Consider the following 20467-nt stretch of genomic DNA (forward strand, 5'->3'; position numbering starts at 1 on the left):
GAAAATCGCAAATAAACGTATTCGCTTTCAAATTAATAACAAAATTTTCAAAAAAAAAAATATCAAAATAATATTTACAAGCATAAATGCCATACAAAAATGCCGACGTCAAAATCAACAGACTTCTAAGTCCTGCCAAGTATTTCTAATCAATTAAATGCAGTGACACTTCTCAAGTCAAGTCAAGTCTATGTTAAGTATAAGTAACGGGCGCTTCAGTATTTCTTACAGGCACGGAGTATAACACTTATGGAAACAGAGAGTGAGTAAGCGGTATTTAAGAGTGTTCTTATGGGAGCAAGTCCAATTAGAAGTGTGATGCAAAAAACCGATCTTGCACGAGTTGAATTATGACTCGTGGAGCATACAGCTCAAGAGAGTATTAGTGCATCAGGAATTGTAGACAGTAAAGTCTGAAAGTGAAGCTTGTCTAGAACATGCTGATAATGGCGACAACAACGAAGAACTAATATGGAAAGCTAAAAAGAATCTTGCACTGTTATCTGAATGCTACGATATTAAAGCGCCGGCAAAGAAATAGAAGGTTTTGTTGTTGCATATTGGCCGGCGATGGTAGAGACAGCAAATCGTATACGGGTTTTGCATTTTTCTTCGCTGGTTGTGTGGTTTCATATGAGTCGAAGAAGCAGCAAGCGACGGTAGTGTTGACTAGTAACGAAGCGGAGTTTATCGTTCTAACTTCTGCAAGAAAGTAGGCACGTTTATTTGAAACAGCTGTTGGAATAATGGATCTTCATTGAATCCTGTGTATCATTCGAGGAGCAAACATATTGATATTAAGTATCGTTATGTAAGAAAGGTCGACCGCGGAGGCAAAATTGGGTTGAAATATTGTTGCAGTAGTAAGATAAATTTACAAAATTAGTTAACCATTTGTGCATTGAATTTTTTTATTTTTTTGAATAGTTTAATGCACAAATATGAACATTGAGGTGTGTTAAACCATGTGAAATGTATCCTTATATATGACGAACATACGGCTGATTTCTCAGGTGCCGTGTTTCCTCAAAATGCTTACGGAGATGACTAGGGGCTTAAGCCCCTAGGCGGCTTAAGGAGTCATCTCCGTAAGCATTTTGAGGAAATACGGCACCTGAGAACTCAGCCGTATGAAGCAAAAAAAAAAACAAGCAGGTCCTCAGTGAACTGTGGGGAAGCACTGCTACAACAACAACAACAACAACGAACATATTTCTGCAACACTGTGTTTCGTTTTTTCTTATTCTTTGCCCACATACAACTAGTTTGAATTTATCCGTTATTTACATACTTTTTAACTACGTTCGTGTAAAGAACTAAAATAAATGTTAAAAAAATGTTTACCGCTCCTTTTTCTTGCTGAATGCGTGAAACTCATAAAATGCTGAACGGCTTCATTAGGAAGGTTTTCGTGTGATTTTCATTTTGATATTTCAACCGATTCCGAACATATCAATCAAAATGTTAAGCAAACAAAAACTATAAAAAACCTGCTAAAATTTTTTGTATGACTAAACCAATCGATTACACACGGTGTGCCTGAAGCAGCCGAAAGTTTGACTAAAATGGACTCGAAATCCGTTATCGCAGAAAGTTTCTACATTGTTTGGACATTTAAAATCACTTGAATTTAAAATCCTAGCTGCTCCCTTTCGCGAGTTATGCGCATTTTGAAAGTTATGATAATGTTAAACTTTTAGTTGACTTAACAAAGCTTAATAATATTTCATTCAAGTTTGTTGCAGATTTTAAGCTTTTGTTAATAATTGATGGGCAACCAACGGCAACTTCTATGTATCCCTGTCCATACTAAAAAAAAAATCCTGTCCATACTGTTTTGTTTCATTAAGAACTTTAAGAGGTACTGAAAGTGATAGTGACACAATGAGTTTAACGGATGCAACGGATGCTTCAGAAATAAATAATTGTATGCAATTAAAAATCTACGAGCTGATTATGAAAAGAATTGTCTTTCAGGTAAGAATAAAAAATTTAGTATGGAAAGTCACAGTACAGTCAATCCTCCTATTTTTGATGAAGATGACGATGTTTATGTTTTACAAAAGTGTATTATACCTGAGCTTCATATTTTACAGGGTTTTGTAAACCACCTTTTCTGGAAGGGATTAGTTGGTTTTGTGGGTTAAGAGAAAGCTTTATTGTGGCCTAAGAAACTAAATCTGATTTCCAAAAACTACCATGGAGATGCATTCGTAGGAAATGCTTGTAGAACGTTATTAAAAGAGGCAGACAAGTTATTAGATCTAGAAATATACGAAAAGGTAGGTATTTACAAACTTATGCCCTTAATGCTTTCAATGAAATGAACAAAATTGTCGATTGCTGTTTTACATCTGGAAAAGTTGGGAGCTTACTTGATACTCATATAAAAATTTTAGATTGTGCTTTGAAAAGCATCGATAAACTTACCGAAACACTAAAAATTCATATAATTCTTTCTCACATTAAAGAAAGTTTACTTTTTATAGATAACAATAATGGATTAGGCTATTGGTCGGAGCAAAGCAGAGAGTCTATACATCGTGATTTCATGAAATTCTGGAAACGTTATAGTGTAACAAGTATTCAACATAAGTCATATTCAACAAAATTATTAAAAGCACTTATGATTCTACATAAGGACATAAAAATAAAAAAACATAAAATAAAAAAAAAATAAAACAAAAAACATAAAAGAAAATACAAAAAAAGCAAAAAAAAAAAACGAAGAAATGGGACCATATAACCACTACGTCCCCGTCGTTGGTTCTGGGTTCGGCTGAAAGTGGTTCGCAAATAAAATATCATGGAAATAACTTTACTAACAAAAAGTTGAGCGAAAAACGCTTACTCAAACAAACGGTATTAATACAGAGATTTTTCAACTAAATTGTTTGAGGGATTGAATAAAATTATACGTTTTGTAGAAATTAGCCACATTTTCAGTGAAAATGACCCGTGGTGAATGTCAATAACACAAATTCAAGGTATAATTCAATATAAGTTAGAAGATGCTCTTATACGGTAGCGTGAACCCAAAAGTTGTTATGCGAAAATATTAAAATGCGCATAACTCGCGAAAGGGAGCAACTAGGATTTTAAATTCAAGTGATTTTAAATGTCCAAACAATGTAGAAACTTTCAGCGATAACCGATTTCGAGTCCATTTTAGTCAAACTTTCGGCTGCTTCAGGCACACCGTGTACACTGAAGAAGCATCATTGACTACATTTAAACAACAAAAATATAACATTCACAAATACTCTTTCTGTTGGTACATTAATCTTATGCCATGGCAACATTAACACTGTGAGCATATTCACACTACCTAAGTAAAATAACGTTTTTTTATGTTGCTGAAATGCTCATACAAAAATGGTGAATATGCGTATTGGTTATATGCGTAATAATTTCATATCCTTTCTATACATAATGAATAAATATATCCAGTATTTAATAAAACTTATAACATTTTGGTATTACATACATACCCCCTTATTCATACAAAATACAACAAAAAGTTATAATGATTTTTAATATAACATTTACATACAATTTTTTCAATTATAAGAACTTTATAAACTTATTTTATTTTTTATGAATAAGGGGATTACAATATCATTGAAGCGCACACTTAAAAAACTTTTATCTATAAATTTACATTAAAATGTAGCAATAAATTTTTGGTATCGTTTAATTGTACAACGTGTTTACTTATAATTTGTTGAATACTCTATTTTTTTTTTTTTTGTCGCCTTTTCTGACAAAGCAGCATGAATGGTCAATAAAGGCGATATTGCGAAATTGAATTGTTTCCGAGATACTATTTAGTATACTTATTTCCAATCACACAATTTGTATAGTCAAATAATATGGATTACCATTATACATGGTAATCTGCATTTAATTGCTAGTCAATATGAAATGAATTCGTTAGAACAAAATTGAAAAATTTCCACATTCATGCTGGTATAGCATCAGTGCGACGATATGAAAAACGTAAATCTTGTTTTTGTGAGATTTTGCTAATGGCTACTATTATTTGTTTATGTCTGAATGATTGGTGTGAGTGGTGCAAAGTTTTGTTTATTGCATTTGAAATTAATGAATAGTTCACGGCATAACTATGATGAAATGTGCAAAGAGTAAAAAACAGTATGAATAAGTTTTATGATTTAATATAATTTCTGTGCTTTTTTAATATTTAATATAGCTGTTTTTTCTTGCTTTTGCACTATTTCATAAACCTGTGACTTTCGTTTCGTTTTTTTTTAATTTTTATTTTATAATTTTTACATAACAATATGGCTCTCATTCGACAGTCGACCTAATTCCATATATATACATAGCTTTAATATTTATATTTCTTTAGTAAATACCTTCTTTAAATAAGTTTTCGTCCTAAATATTTATATATCGGTTCATCATAATATACATCACTTACCTCACTTCGCCGCTGTCGTAATAATATTGTAGTGGTTGTCTTCTATTTAAACCAAACATATCGGATGCTTTTCTGTCCATATAGATAATCCTTCAGCTGCATCTATGAACATGATTGCATATGCTATGTATGTATATGCGCGCGCGATGCTTATTTTTTTATGCTGCTTAGGGGCGTGAATCGTTTATTATCTCTTATTTTAAAGAAAGTGCGTTAAATCTCATTCGTAAACATCCTCCTCAGATGATGAGCTAGCAGGGATTGTAGAAAACCATGGTTCACGATTGTTATTTTTAATTGGACTGAAATGAGATGAGAGCAAAATAATATACATTGGTTTAAGCAATTGTATTTTATTTATATTAAGCACTAGCATACCCGGAATTTGGCTTAAAAAATAAATAAATGTAAGGCGCGATAACCTCCGAAGAGATTTTAAGACGAGCTTCTCTTCCCATTTGCGTCGTGCTCCTTTTTAATTTTTCCTACAAATTGGCGGGACGAGACCTACTAGTTTTATGCCGACTCCGAACGGCATTGGCAAGGCAGATGAGTTTTCACTGAGAGTTTTTCATGGCAGAAATACACTCGGAATGCTTGCCAAACACTGCCGAGGGGCGACCCCGCTTAGAAAAATTTTCTTCTAACTGAAAACCTTTATTTCTAAAATTTTGTTGTTGCTTTGCCCGGGGCGCGAACCCAGGATCTTCCTCTTTCTGTCTTCAAGTTCTACTCCCACACTCCCAATCTCACTCCTCCTGTCATTCTTACTCCCACTGTCACTCCCACTTACATTTGTGAAATATAAATTGCGATGAAACTATTAATTCGCTATTTACTTAGAGAAGTATACTTCATTGATCTCAGTGTCTTGTAGTTGTTAGAAGCCACTTTGATATTTTCTGAAAAAAAGAAAGGCGTGAGTACCAAGTACTCGTAAAATTCGATGTGTAATGGTACAGGTGTATGTCTGGAAGCAAATTTTTTTAAGTAAGCCGCTATCGACAAGTTATTGTTTTATTATCGGTTTATTATCGATAGTTATATTATTATCATCGAATGTTCAATTTGTTATCAGCTTGTCATCGTCTTCTAATTGGTTTCTTATCGGCTTGTTATCGAAGAGTTACACATTCGCCATCGATTTTATACTGAACTTTGAAAGGCATTTGTTTCATAACAAACTGATTAGTTGTCAACAAATCGGTAACCTGTCGATAACAAATTGGTGACACTCCGAACACTCACGAACTTTTCGATTAGCAAATCGATAACTTTTCTATAACACGCCGATAACGAATTGGTAACACTCCGATAGCATTTCATGTTTCCGAAAACATATTGATATTCTTTTTTTACCATATTTCGTTAAATTTTAGATAACAAATCGATACTTTTTCGATAACAGTCCTATAAGAAATTGGTAACAATCCGATGTCAAATCGAGAACATATTGATAATATATCAATAGTTTTTAGATGATAAATTCAAGACTTTTCGATAACAAACAGATAACTCGACGACTTAAAATCGACTGAATTTAGTTTATTTTAATTTAACTTGATTTAATTTAAATTAAATAATTTTATTTCCAGGTTCGATTCGAGCTCAATTTTTGTTCTTTTTTTTTTATTTTTCTACAATTGAAAAATTACTTTGTTGTTTTGGAATGGAAGAACTAGTGAACGGAAATATTGATCGCTACAGCTTTGTCCTCGATTTTGTCAAGGTTGATTAGTCGATAACGCCAAAAGTCCCCCAGCGGGTTAGGGGGTCAGAATATACCCGTGGTAGGTATTCCTGTCGTAAGAGGCGACTAAATACCAGATTCAATGGGCTGTGTAGCGCAACCCTTTCAGGTTGCCAGCGCAATATATAGCTTCTCCATACCCAATTGTCAACCTCACCTATCCGTGGCGAATCCTGTTTCACTAACATACGAGGCTCTGGCGACCCCAAGCTCCTCATGGAACTTGGGGGTGGGAAGGGAGGGATGGCCTGAAGGTTTAATGTGGCCATATAAATCGTTCCCGAGATGGTCGGGCTAGCACCTTAATGGTGCTGTGTTACCAGAGCGTGCCGGATCTGTATCCGGCAAAGGACCATCACATCGATAACACTCCCCAAAGTCTTCGGGGAGCAACCTTATCGCTACAACAACAACAACAAAAGTCCATGGCTACATTGAAATGTATTGATCGGACCAAAATTTACGGCGAAACGAAAATGTAACTATGATTAGACGGCCAAATGTGCAGAGGCCCACATTTTCCTTATCTTAAAAACTGTAACGGCTACAGATATTGAGTCCACATCTTTCATTTCATTCTCTTGTTGTAAAAACACATTTCAAGAATACCAGCATATACTGAATCTTCCTTCTATAGGGTTCAAGGATTCCTAAATATTCAAATAAAACCCATGCTTTACTCAAAAAATCTTTATTAACTTTGTAAATACCTATTATTTAGCAAAAGTGTTTGCTCTCAATCATAATGAAATCTTAAATCCCGTTATTTTCGACACTATATATACTTCAGAACCCTCAGCATACAACCACCAAGGTTTCGGAGTGTATTTCTGCCATGAAAAGCTTCTCAGAATCTATGCCTTAGAAGATAATTTTCGGATTCCGCATAAAATGTTTAGCTCCTACCAATTTCTAAGGAAAAAATTAACAGTAGTACGCCACAGTTTGCCTAAATATACTCGGAGGTGTATCGCTCCGCCTACCACACCGAAGATCCTAGGTTCATGCCCCGGAAAAAGCAACATCAAAAACTTTAGAAACAAGTTTTTTCACTTAGAAGAAAATTTTTCTCAGCGGGGTCGCCCCTCGGCAGTGTTTGGCAAGCACTCTGAGTGTATTTCTGCCATGAAAAGCTCTCAGTGAAAACTCATCTGCCTTGCAGATGCCGTTCGGAGTCGGCATTAAACAAGTAGGTCCCATCCCGCCAATTTGTAGGAAAAAAAAAATAGGAGCACGACGCGAATTGGCAGAGAAGCTCGGCCTTAGCTCACTTCGGAGGTTATCGCGCCTTACATTTATTTATATTTATATCGCAGTAAGTTGTTATTGTTATTATTACTTACGCATTCTTCTTGGGATTCGTTGGTAGTGTATGCGAAATTCGATAATATGCCTGTTCTTGTTCCTCCTTATTGTCTTCCATCGATTTGCGCTGTAGTGTCATTGTTTCTTGCGGTGCTGCCTCCTCCTCTTCAACATTCAAATAATACTTGGCGCTTTGTGCTATTTTGCAATTCTCACACTCACTCAAATAGTCATCATCTAAACTAGTGTCATTTGGCAGAAAATGTTCTTTTGGATTTAAGCAGTTCTTTGAGGTGGTGCATACAGGTAAATGTTTGGCAGCTGCAGCAGCAGCAGATGAAGATAAAATATCACCACAAGAAAGACTGGAATTAAATTGAGTTGTTGCATTGGCTGTTGTTATTGTTGAACTAGTTGTTGTTGCTTTAGAATGATAACTAGTATATTGCTGTGGATAGGCAGGCATATTACATTGCAACATTGATGATTTCGATAATGTATTATTGGATGATGATGATGATACAATTTTGATAGTATTGCTATTGTTTTTGTTGCTATTGCTTTTGCTGTTGGTATTATCATGTGGACTTTTGGCGCGCAATATCTTTGGCAATGTTGTACTGCGCACATTTACAGCTGCATTTTTCGATGTTGATGACTCGTGCCTTTTATTCGTGTTAACTGCACACCCATTATTATTATCAAAAAAATCGACTTCGCCTCCACCAACTGGTATACTGATCACGGAAGGTACTTTACTCACCACATTTGTAATGGTGCTATTAAATGAAACTTTGCCACTAATATGTTTTGGCAGTGTATAAGTCACATGATTATTCTGAAGTGGATAAAATGTGGTTGAATTTATTTTTGAAGAAGACTTTTCATTCAAATGCGTATGCGTGCCGCCGCTACAAACAATGCTGTGAGCACTACTGCTGCCAACACCGCTAGCATTGCACGTGCCGCCACAATTATTTGTTATCAGCGGTGAGAGTGGCAATGTGAGTGATGGTGGTGAATTCTTGTTGGTATTGTGTGTACCGTTATTGGTGCCACCTAATACTGATTCATCATGATTATTGTGTTCTTTGCGCGTCGCATATGCTGATGTGGATGTTGTTGATTTACTGCTTGTGTAGATCGTTTGTGCGGTAGTACAATTAGAAGAAACAATGGCAGTGGCAGTAGTTGTGTGTGTGGGTGTGGCAGCAACAGAACAAACATGCGTTGTTGTTGTTGGGGTCGTAATACTATGATTGTTATTAGATGTAGATTTTAAATTCGTTAAAGACTTGTGTAATTTCGGTGGTAATACAGGATTTGTATCGTTGGTTTGCTGCTGTTGATGATGATGGTGGTGGTGGCTTTGGTGCTGTTGCTGCTGCTGCTGCTGTTGTTGTTGTTGTTGAGAATGCAGAGAGCTAAAATGTTGTGGCTGAGGAAAGCTTAAGTATGCGTCGGCCTAGTTACGGTGAGAATATAAGAAGAATTATATTCAATACAAAAAATTGTGATAGTATACAAATGTTTCCAAAGGAATGTCACAGATCTTTGCTTTAGATGAACCAAGTAAGGAAGTCTGAGTTCAGAGCAACATATGCAGGAAAATACCTTTCCAGCCCATTAAAACAGTTTAAACCCAACGCATTTAATGCAGTACAACTTAAAGGATCATTTATAAAAAAAATAATGGCAGATCCTTCGTTTTTTCCACTGCGGTTTGGTTAACAAGAAATGTCAGCTATATATATTGTGACGAATATTAGCCTCACTAAGCCGGTACTAAGCAGCCACTCGTATGTACGTAAGCAAATCAATCATCATGTACACACATACATACAAGGCAACGAAGAAATACTCACAAACACATGTAATCATCAGCCGAAGTTGGTTCTCATACATGTACATGCATATATGTAGCTCAATTGCCATGCAGGAGATGCAGCAGAAGGCGAAACGTCTAGTCTTTAGTAGAAATATGCGAATGAAGTGACGGAGAGAATAAAAGCAGCGCAAGCTGAGTAGTCACTAATCAGTTTTGATTTAAGCATTTGTGAAGTATAAGTGTTATTGTGAAGTACCTCAAAGTGGTCTAATAAAGACCATTTTGCATTATTGAATATTGGAGTTATTTATTCAACAGTTTAGCGATTCGAACGTTAGCAGAAGGTTTAGAATAAGCGGAATTCGACAAAATTCGTTACAATATGTATCTAGCTCTTAATTTTATTTATAGCTTTACTATTGCTCTTTGGGATTCAAGGGGTTGTGTAACGCAATATATAGCTTCTCCAACCCAATTGTCAACCTCACCTTCGAGCGGCGAATCCCGTTTCACTAACAGACGAGGCTCTGGCGACCCTAAGCTCCTCATGGAACTTGGGGGTGGGGAGGGAGGGATGGCCTGAAGGTTCAATGGGGCCATATAAATCGTTCCCGAGATGGTCGGGCCAGCACCTTAATGGTGCTGTGTTACCGGAGCGTATCGGATCTGTATCCGACAAAGGACCATCACATCGATAACACTCCCCAAAGCCTTCGGGGAGTAACCTAATCGCTAAAACAACAACAACATTGCTTTTAAGAAGAGGTGCATTCTCTTCTCTTTCGTTTTTTTTGGGTCCTTTCCTTAGCCCTCTGCCCCTTCAGCACCACTCTCTTTTGGTCTTCCCTTCCCGTCACCTTTTTCTAGAGAAGGGCTTGTTCCTTCTTGTTGTTGTTGTTGTAGCGATAAGGTTGCTCCCCGATGGCTTTGCGGAGTGTTATCGATGTGATGGTCCTTTGCCGGATACAAATCCGGTACGCTCCGGGTCCATTGCACCATTAAGGTGCTAGCCCGACCATCTCGGGAACGATTTATGTGGCCACATTAAACCTTCAGGCCATTCCCTCCCTCCACCCCCAAATTCTATGAGGAGCTTAGGGTCGCCAGAGCCTCGCCTGTTAGTGAAACAGGATTCGCCGCGGATAGGTGAGGTTAACAATTGGGTTTGGAGAAGCTATATATTGCGCTGGCAACCTGACAGGTTGCGCTACACAGCCCCTTGAATTTGGTATTTTAGTCGCCTCTTACGACAGGCATACCTAACCCACTGGGGTTCCTTCTACCTTTCCCTTTCTCTTTAACTGCGCCCTAAATTTTCCACTTCCTTTTATATAGATCCGGTACGTTCCGCTAACAAGCACGATTAAGGTACCAGCCTGACAATCTCGGAAGAGATTTGTTATGACCGCATTGAACCTTCAAAACCATAACGCCCTGCAGCCAAGGTTTCAACCCCACCGACGCAAGGCAAATCCGGTTAAAAATATAAATGCATCCCTGCATATTTGGCAGGCGAAGATAAGGCGACTGCAAACTCCTTACGGAAGAAATATGTAGCTTTAAAAATTCTCCCCGTTTGATTTCTAGGCTGACTTTATTTTCGGAATTTATATCGGTCAGTGACGTGGCTGCCAAGGCGCCAATACCATTCGGCGCCAATGCCGATTCTGTTATTGATCAGCGGAGACGGCGGAACATGTCCTCATGAATGCGGGATATTCTCAAGGGGGAGGACAAAGTGTTTGGGCTCGCCATGGTCATAGTATTCCCACATTTAATCACTCAAGCCAAGGGAACTACTAAGCTTCATCAAGGAAGTCGGCTTGAATGATGTGCTGTGAAGGAGATGAGGGCACAATACTGCCGTCCATAGCAAGGCAGTAAGTGTAAAAAGTGAAATCGGAAAAATTCCATTTCGTTAGCTTAATGTGAAAATGTGCTAAGTCAACTTTTACGAATTTTACAGGAGACGAAAAAAATGAATAACTTTTGAAATAACCTTCTTTTTTCAAAGCTGTGAATGAGGATACCTTAATTGCAGTGCTTTTGAGTGTAGAAGGTTTGAAAAAGATAAATAAAGATCATGTATGCCATTCCAGCAGCTATTATATGACTTAGCACAATTTCCGCACTCATAACACATTTTTTCTCTGACTTAGCACTTTTTACTCAATATATTTTCCCATCACTCCTCCCCTTTAATGATTGAAATATAACACTAAAACTATATATTTCACAATAAATACTATTTATTTGTCAAACTATTTCTAACGGTTCTGATCTGGACTCTTTTGCCGGATGGTGCGCAGACAATAATTTATATTTAAATTCAAACAAATGCTGTGTTGTGTCTTATTCCAAAAAGACAATTGCCACATATTTTATCTACAAACTAAATACTAAATCTCTAAATCGTTGTCAAGAGAGTAAAGACTTGAGTGTAATTTTTAACTCCAAACTCTCTTTTTCTAGTACCATTGACTTCGTTGTTTCAAAATTCTTTGCAATGGTTGGGTCAGTAAACTTAACACCAGTGACTTTAAGGACCCTATGACGTTGAATGCACTTTATATATCCTTAGTCAGAAGTCGTCTTGAATATTGTTCAATAATATGGAATCCTTTCTATGAATATAACTCCTATAAAATTGAGAGAGTTCAAACATTTTTTTACAAAAATTGCCTCCCATCATATACCAGAAGGCACAAATTGCTTGGTCTTCAGGCTTTGCATGACAGAAGAACTTTTATCTCACTCATGCTTGCCTATAATGTATTAAACTTTAGCACGAATTGCTCTAATTTATCTAATTTGTTCATATATTCCAATGCGTGATCTTCGGCATAATAGATTATTTATCTAAATAACCAATAAAACGAATTATGCTATGAATGAGCCTATAACTAGGAATATACACCTAGCAAATCGATTCAGTAGTGTTCTTGATTTAAATAACAGCTTATATACGTTTAAGCTTGAATTGTTTTCTATTTTTAACTAGTCTGTAAGAAAGCATGTTGTTATCGACATGTAAGAATTGAAATAAATTATGGTCAGCGCAAAGCATTTATCAAACGCCAAAGTTATGTCTCAATTAGGTGAATCCAATTTCAAGGGGTGTGTAGCGCAACCCTCTCAAGGGGTTCCCATCGCAATATATAGCTTCTCCAACCCAATTACCAACCTCACCTACCCGTGGCGAATTCTGTTTCATTGACAGCCGAGGCTTTGGCGACCCCAAGCTCCTCATGGAACTAGGGGGCGGGGAGGACGGGATGGCCTAGAAGGTTTAATGTGGTCATATAAATCGTTCCCGAGTTGGTGGGACTAGTACCTTAATAGCAGGCATGCTTAACCAACGAAACGATATCATTTCGAAACGTTTATTAACGTTGATTATCGTAAATAAATGATATTGTTTCGTTGGTTAAGCATGCCTGCTTAATAGTGCTTTGTTACCCGAACGTACCGAATCTATATGCGACAAAGGACCATCAACATCGGCCCAAAGCCTTCAGGGAGTGTCTTTATCGTTAAAACAAAAACAACAACAAAGCATGTACTTTTAGACTGAATGAATTAAATAAGTAAATAAAATGCGCGCACAAAGAAATGACTAGTAATTCAGATTGATATTATTGACAGGTTGACTTAGCACATTTTTTTTGAACAGTTGACGACTTAGCACATTTACACATCATTGCAAACAGCACGTAAACATTAAAAATTAAAATATTTTTTTCTTGTGATCGATGTATTTTGAATTCAGTTTCAAAACTGCATTAAAATACAATTTTTCAAAAAAGTGACTTAGCACATTTTCACATTAAGCTAACGATTTTTATTTGGGAAGTTTAAGATTTTTCAAGTAAACTTCAAATTAAAGACCTTGTTTTACATTTCACTTTCTGTCGGTCGCTGGTCAGGCTTCGTGTCATAGGCTTTCTGACTTCTTACTAGGTTCAACTTTGTCCCTGACATGACAAAATATTAAGAACCGATAACTGCTCCCTGTGCAACCATCACCCCAGTCATTCCCCCGAGAGAGGAATGGGGAAGGGGACACATCTGGGGCAGGGGACATGGCAACTTGTACACGGATGGGTCGAAGCTGGAAGGAAAGGTTGGTGGGGGTTGTTTTGTCAAGAACTAAATGTAAGCTGAAAACTTAAGTTGGCTAATCACTGCAGCGTCTTCCAAGCGGATGTTGCTGCGATTAAGGATGCGGTGGATGAAATGCTATCCAGCGCTACTACGGTTAGGGAATTTAACATCTAATCGGATAGCCAAGCGGCTATCAAACCCTTGAGTTCAACTATAGTGCGATCGAGGTTGATCTGGGAGTGCCTGACCTCGCTTGCGATTGCATCGAACTATTTTATGGTTAAGATTATCTGGGTCCCGAGCCATAGTGATATCCCGGGCAACTGTCAAACGGATCGAAGATGACTGACGGGATTTCGAGACTCCGCTGGCCACCTGTGGTCTTCTCCTGCATAAATAGGCCTCTAGTCAGTTCAGCAAGCGTTTAGCAGACACCACCTCTGGCTGGAAGTGGATGGTAGGTCTGCCGAAATGATTATGTTCACTTAGTCTCATCTATCAATGGTCATTGGGGTTTTGACAGGGCCCTTGTTCAAAGGGAATCCATGTGGTACGTCCCAATATACTGGAAACCCCATCCTGCTGCAGCTGCATGGAGGATGATGAGGTGAAATCATCGAGTCACATTATGCTTAATTGCACAGCTTTTTCCAGAAATAGGCTAAAGTATTTCGGTTGCAACTCACTTGGATCTCCGGAGGATTTATCCAAGGTTGAGATCGGTCTCAAGAGAAACTATATTGTTGCTACGCAACGATTCTCTAAGTAGCTAACACTACGTCAGGTTTATTTTATGTGCCTTCGCAACTGACCTTCATGCTGTCCGTGAGCTTCCACTACCAGGGCAGCTACCACCTAACCTAACCTAACCTTTATCTTTCACTGCGTTTTTAAGTATTTATTTATTTAATGAATAAATTGTAATCGCCGAAATTCATCGGCATTCAAATTTCTAAAAGGCAGTAAATGCACTTCTGCAATCCTGAGCGATTGTCTATATATCTAGGGCCAATGACATTAATATCTTCAGCATTAACCAGCAATTGCAGTTTTATCTTTAGTAGTAATATCTTATCTTTTCTAACATAAGGTTATAGAAGTCGCACCGCAGGTAATCCCCTTGTTTGAAGCTTCGTTTCGTTTCGAAAACTAAGCTCGGAGCGATGTTTAGATACAAATCCCTACAGAGCTACGAGAAAACAGTTTATATACATGTTGGTTGGAGCCTATGAGAACTACCATAACATTTTATACGTTGTTGTATTGCCGATATTTTTGCCAGATATGCAACCGGTACCAGCCCGACCACCACGGGATAGTTTGTTTGTCCCCTGGAACCATTTGGTCTGTGGAATTTAGTCGCCGCTTACGACCGCTGTTGTTGTTGTTGTAGCGATAAGGCCGTGGGGAGTGTTATCGATTTTGATGGTCCTTTGCCGGATGCAGATCCGGTACGTTCCGGTACCAAGCACTATAAAGGTACTAGGCCGACCATCTCGGGAAAGATTTGGTATAACCACATGAAACCTTCTAGGCCATGACGCCCTCCCACTCCCCAGATCCATCGGAGTCGCCAGAGCCTCGGCTGTTAATGAAACAGGATTTGCCACGGGTGAGGTTGACAATTGAGATGGAGAAGCTATATATTGCGCTGGCAATCCCTTGAGAGGGTTGCGCTACACAACCCCATGAATCAATTTGGTATTTTACGACAGGCATACCTACCGGGGGTACATTCTAAGCCCCCTAACCCGCTGGGGTTACGACTGCAGTAATATTTTATGGCCCTGAACCCCATAGAGATTTATAAGTTTTTGCCTATATTGTGTCTTTTATGCCATTATGTGACACAAGCACATGATAACTACTAAAGAGTATACATAGATATACATAAATATATGACCACTACTTACTTTGTCATTCAAATAAATTGCAGTTGAGCTACTTTCAGACTGATGTGCGCTACTATTGCTGCTAGCACGACCACTACTAGCACTCCGTGCACGTTCGCGTTCAGGATCTCTTTCTCGATCACGCTCTCTTTCGCGTTCACCACTCGATCGCTTTTGCACACGGCCCAATACTATTGGCATATTATCCTCATGCGCTTGTGGTGGCAACACAACATTACTATGGACATGATGTGCATGGTGTGTATGACGACCAGAATGGTGATGATGACCACCACTTACAGTACTAACGCTCAGGTCAGCAGTTGTAATATCACCAACTTGTTTAGAAATAGTTGCAATGTTCGTATCATAATTACATGATGTAATATTACTATTCGTATTGTTGTTGTTGTTATTGCTGGTGCTATCGGCAGTATTAGTATTTGTACTGGTGCCTGTTGTATGTGTGCTCCGTTTCAATGTACCTGGTCCATTCAGATTATTCATGCCATTTATTGTTGAATGTTGTAGGCTGTTGGAGGATTTGGCACGCTTTGAGTAACTCAAAGTTTGAATATTATTTGAACGTTCCGAACTGTTGCCACTACCATGTGGTGTTAATAATGTTGATGAGGGTGATGATGTTTGTGATGCAGCTGATGAATGGGTAGTCGCATTTAATTTGTTATTCAATGCTGAGAGAAGAGCGCTGTTGCTGGCACACTGGGCTGCATTGCTCAGTTGTGCGGCAGCCATGTATGACATTGGTACATGTTGCACTGGGCACTGACAGGTAGACTTTTTTGGTGTTCCGGCTGCAATACTATTTACTCCAACGCGTGTGCTATTATCCGATTTACTTTTACTCACACCATATGCCTTGGCGGTTAAGGGATCGGTTAGAGCAAAGTATCGTGGTATTGTGCGATGATAACGGCGGGAAGAGGAGGGTGTTTTGTTACTATGACTGCTACTGGAGTTGTTGCTGCTGTTGTTGCTTTTTAGTGTTTGCGTATGTGAATTTGAGGGTAATGTATGAGAACCAGCTACAGCGCTAAAAGTAGTTTGAGTAATGGAATCGCTGGTATTATTTGAGATAGTAGCAATGCCACCTCTGATCAATGGTAGCACATCAATACTGGGTGTTGAAATGGCACCTTTCATATGTGATCCAGCGTATGGTGACGATGTGAGCACAGCAGCGGTGGAAAGCAAGTCAATTTCACTGCCAGCACCACTTCCTCCATGTCCCCCACTTCCACTAGGCAGTTGATGATAACCAGCAGCAGTGCCATTGATTTCTACATCAGCAACAGTCACAAACTGTTGTAACATATCGTGTGCTACATGTGTGGCAGTTTGAATGGGCAGTGCGGTGCGTTGTTGCGAACGACGTTGTTGTGTACTGCCGGTTACAGTTGCTGATGCTGATGAAGACGATGTGGCACTTGTAGCACTTATGTTGAGATGACAATTTTTGTAACTGCATTCACTATTTGTGGAGGCAGAACCCATCGTTGACGTCAAGGCCTGCTGTAGGCCTTGACAAGAAACGTTTGCAGCTAGTTGTTGATTCTGCTGCTGGTGGTGGTGGTAAATTGCTTTGTTAGACTGGTTGGATGATAGATTGTTAGAATTTGAAACGCAATTTCCGCCAACCCCTCCACTTGTAAGTGTTTGCACACAAATTGAGTTGCTGGGCGCAGCGGCAGTCAAATGCGGACGTCCATCATTGCCATTGGCTATGTGCGTGGTATTTATTAATTGTTGCTGTTGTTGCATTGGTTGCGTTAATTGCTGATGGTGCTGCGATTCCTGTAAGCTACCACCGCTACTCTCATGTTGTAAACTGCAAAAGAGATAGTACAAACAAAAGCATTATTTATTTGAATTAAACTACGTACTTTGCAGGCCCGTATTGAGGAAGTATTTTACCAGTCCGAAATATCAAAAGGGACCAGAGGGACCCATATTATCAAATTCATCATTTTCTTTCTTGCAGTTATACTTAAAAAAAATTTTCATATCAAAGTATACATATCGTTTTTTAAGATTACGCATGCTACACTTGTTATTTTCAATTTCTCTCCCTTCCCTCTATCTCACTACCTACACATTTCATATTCTGCGTCCCCCGGTCACTCATCCACCCTGACTCCCTAACATCATTAACAATTTGGAGAGCTCCTAATTCCAGATCTCAAAAACTACTACTTTTTAATGACTTCGGCAGAAAAAAATGAACAAAATCTTTGCGTCATTCAGATGCACCCTTTGTGTCGATCGGTGGGGAGTTTATTGTAATTACTAAAAAATCCTTTTGATCGCTTACCTATACGGCGGTTGATGATTTTCTCCTGTTGCAATGGTAGTCACATTTCCACCACTATTAATATTTATATTTATTAAATTAGTTGTGCTTTGTGTTATTTGATTGTGCGATTGTTGATGATGTTGCGGTTGTGTTGTTGTCGTTAATGCACCGCCAATATGATGCTGCAACGGTTGTGTGCTGTTGGGTATGCCACCAACGGAATTGATACCATTCACTCCACCACCAACACCATGATGTGCTGTTGGCTGATGTAAATGTATAGCATGTTGTTGGACTAATGTTTGCTGTTGTTGTTGCTGCTGCATATTACGCCTCATTTCAGCTGTCAGCTCAACTGGTGTCACGGTAGCATTAAGACCAATTGCACGATGTGCTGTCGTTGCTACACTAACCGTACATTGAGCGCTCAAAGCTTCAGCTTGTGAAATCGCAACAGCCTCCTCGTACGGTGGTGGTGCTTCACCTCTAGGAAAATAACCACTGGCCGGTTTCCAAAGTGGATAGTGTGATGCTCCGCTGGCATACGAATAATCCATACCGCTCATATTACCCTCCATGTAACCCATATTGCCGGCAATGTAGCTGAAATTAAAAAAAAATGTATTAATTTAAATTGAATTGTATTTGAAATTTCTAAATGTTCCACAGGTACACAGACAAAGTTATCTTTTTTAATTTACCCAATACTGCCGACAATGCTGCGTTGATCTTCGGCACTCTGGCGACTCTCACGTGCACGTATCTTACGTTGCCTCAAACGGTTTACCAGATAAAAAAGTAAAGACAATGAGAGTGTTGCCGTAATCCCACTGGCCACCAGTCAAATACCAAAATCAGTGCTGCCATCCGTGAACTGATCATCAAGGCAAATCACCTCACAGCAGTTGCTACCGCTACCCACTTGAAAGGATTTACACTTGCTAAATGCCTCACAGAGGACCATTTTGCACGCCTTTGGCAGCCCGCTGTCACATATACAAAGGCGACAGGAGTCAGGTCCAGGCATATAGTGCATGCCCGTTTCGTAAAGTTTGCCATTGTAATCACGGCAATGGCCGCCGGGTATGACACTCGAGCTACCTGACAGTGCACCTGTAAAGGAATGAAGTTAACCTTTTATTAATAATAAATAAACCTAGATAAAAAAGTACCGATTAGTGGTGGTGTGCGTAATACAAATGTAAATATGTATTAAGTTTATAAGATAACGAATGTAACGAATTTAGTGAAATTCCTCTTATATTTGCAACCTTCTGCTTATGTTCGTATCGCTATAAACTGTTGAATAAAACACTCGAATATTCTGTATTACAAAATGGTCTTTATTAGACTATTTTAAGAGTACTTCGCAATTAAACTTCACTTCGCAACTAATAGCGTGCTTAAATCAAACTGATTCCCCATGTCTCAGCTGGTGCTGCTTTTATACTCCTCGGTTTCCTCGTTCACATACTTCTAGGCGTTTCTCCTAGAATTTACTACTTGTTTACCAGCTATAAACTCACCAGCTATAAACTACAGATGCACGTTTATAGCTTCTCATATGCGCGTGTATATGTGAGTGATACTTCGACCGATGATTGCATACTTTTGTGAGCATCTCAGGTATATGCATGGGTTTGTGCATATCTCTCCGCTTCCTTTATGTACATATGTGTAGACATAATGATTGATTTGTTTACGTAGATACAAGTGACTGCTTAGTATCGGCTTAGAGTATGTATGTAGAGTTAGTATGCCTTAGTGTTGCTAATATTCGTCACAATATAAATCGTGATTTATTTAACACGCAGAGACGCGTTCCATGTCAAAAGCATAGTATTTAGTTATTATCCATATAACTATTAGCCACTCATTAAAAGATGGGTGCCAAGGACTCTTCTTAAAAATTTTCAATTGCAGTAATCACAGTTATGCGATTTCTAGGCTGTTAGCTTTGCCGTCTGTTGCCTTAAACATACTTAATACTCTGCTGACTTTCTTTGTTTTTATTTCGCTACGAAATAGAGAGATAACACAATGCCAATGTTGTGCACCGTGTTAGCGAACCCGGCTACATCCGCGTAACTGTGTGTTATTACCACCACTTTTGTACTCAAATGATCATATTTAATTGTACCATGTGCAAGGACTTTTTGAAGATGATATGAGGGGTCTAGCAACCTTATCGTTGTGGGGGATTTCGAATGAGAAATGCGACATACTAACAGCCGGGGAAAGTGAGACCATGACATGGCAGTCACCCCAACATATGGACAACCGGCTTAAGCTAATCGATTCCAGATATGACTATTGAAATCTAGCTAAAAACGCTTCTGAACGAAGATTCATAGAGGAACTCAAACTTTTCCATGCAACCTTTCAAAAGATAACCTGAAAACAGTTCTGCGTAAAAAAAAAACAAAGTTTGGGATGCAATTGTGCTGTTGTAGCTTTCAACCAGCGCCCGCAGTCCTCTGGTTTTGGCCCGAAGACTCTAAGTTTTAAGGTGGCTTCTACGGTCTCCGGGATTTGGACAATAGTCTCCAGCTCTAGAGGCGTGATCTTTCAAAACAGAGGGCTTCATTCTGTATTGCAAACGATAACTCAGACGAAGGATTTGCCTCTAAACGATTTCGCCAAGCAAAGGTATTTTCTATCATTTTCATTCGGCCTTAACGTTTCTTACTTTATGTCAAACAGGAAGGTGAAAGTAATTGTCAAATGATATGTTGCCATGGTTTAACAAAGTGTGAATACACTAGAGATTCTTCTCTGTGGCGAAACGAACTTCGTTTTCGTAGGAGAGAATGAGGCTCTTAATATTTGC

At 38.6% G+C, this 20467-nt stretch overlaps 1 protein-coding gene and 1 long non-coding RNA gene across 3 annotated transcripts in view; one reads left to right on the forward strand and one right to left on the reverse strand.

Moving 5' to 3' along the window:
- The first annotated feature begins 1028 nt into the window (after window positions 1-1028).
- Window positions 1029-2733, forward strand: LOC137236643 (uncharacterized). The gene is made up of 2 exons (XR_010948535.1): window positions 1029-2282; window positions 2490-2733. It is a non-coding gene; the product is annotated as an uncharacterized lncRNA (long non-coding RNA).
- A 514-nt stretch (window positions 2734-3247) lies between these two features.
- LOC137236626 (uncharacterized protein DDB_G0288805) overlaps window positions 3248-20467 on the reverse strand; it is a 95155-nt gene continuing 77935 nt past the window's right edge. For both annotated transcript variants that reach the window (XM_067759471.1, XM_067759472.1), the window contains exons 2-6: window positions 18339-18750; window positions 17656-18240; window positions 15345-17172; window positions 7538-8964; window positions 3248-4746 (exon numbers count right to left, since the gene is read on the reverse strand). In XM_067759471.1, coding sequence (XP_067615572.1) covers window positions 4665-4746; window positions 7538-8964; window positions 15345-17172; window positions 17656-18224 — 3906 coding nt within the window. In that variant the 5' untranslated portion in view covers window positions 18225-18240; window positions 18339-18750 and the 3' untranslated portion in view covers window positions 3248-4664. The remainder of the gene's footprint in view (window positions 4747-7537; window positions 8965-15344; window positions 17173-17655; window positions 18241-18338; window positions 18751-20467) is intronic.

The sequence above is a fragment of the Eurosta solidaginis genome, chromosome 1 (genome assembly GCF_040869045.1).
Source record: "Eurosta solidaginis isolate ZX-2024a chromosome 1, ASM4086904v1, whole genome shotgun sequence".
NCBI lineage: Eukaryota > Metazoa > Arthropoda > Insecta > Diptera > Tephritidae > Eurosta > Eurosta solidaginis.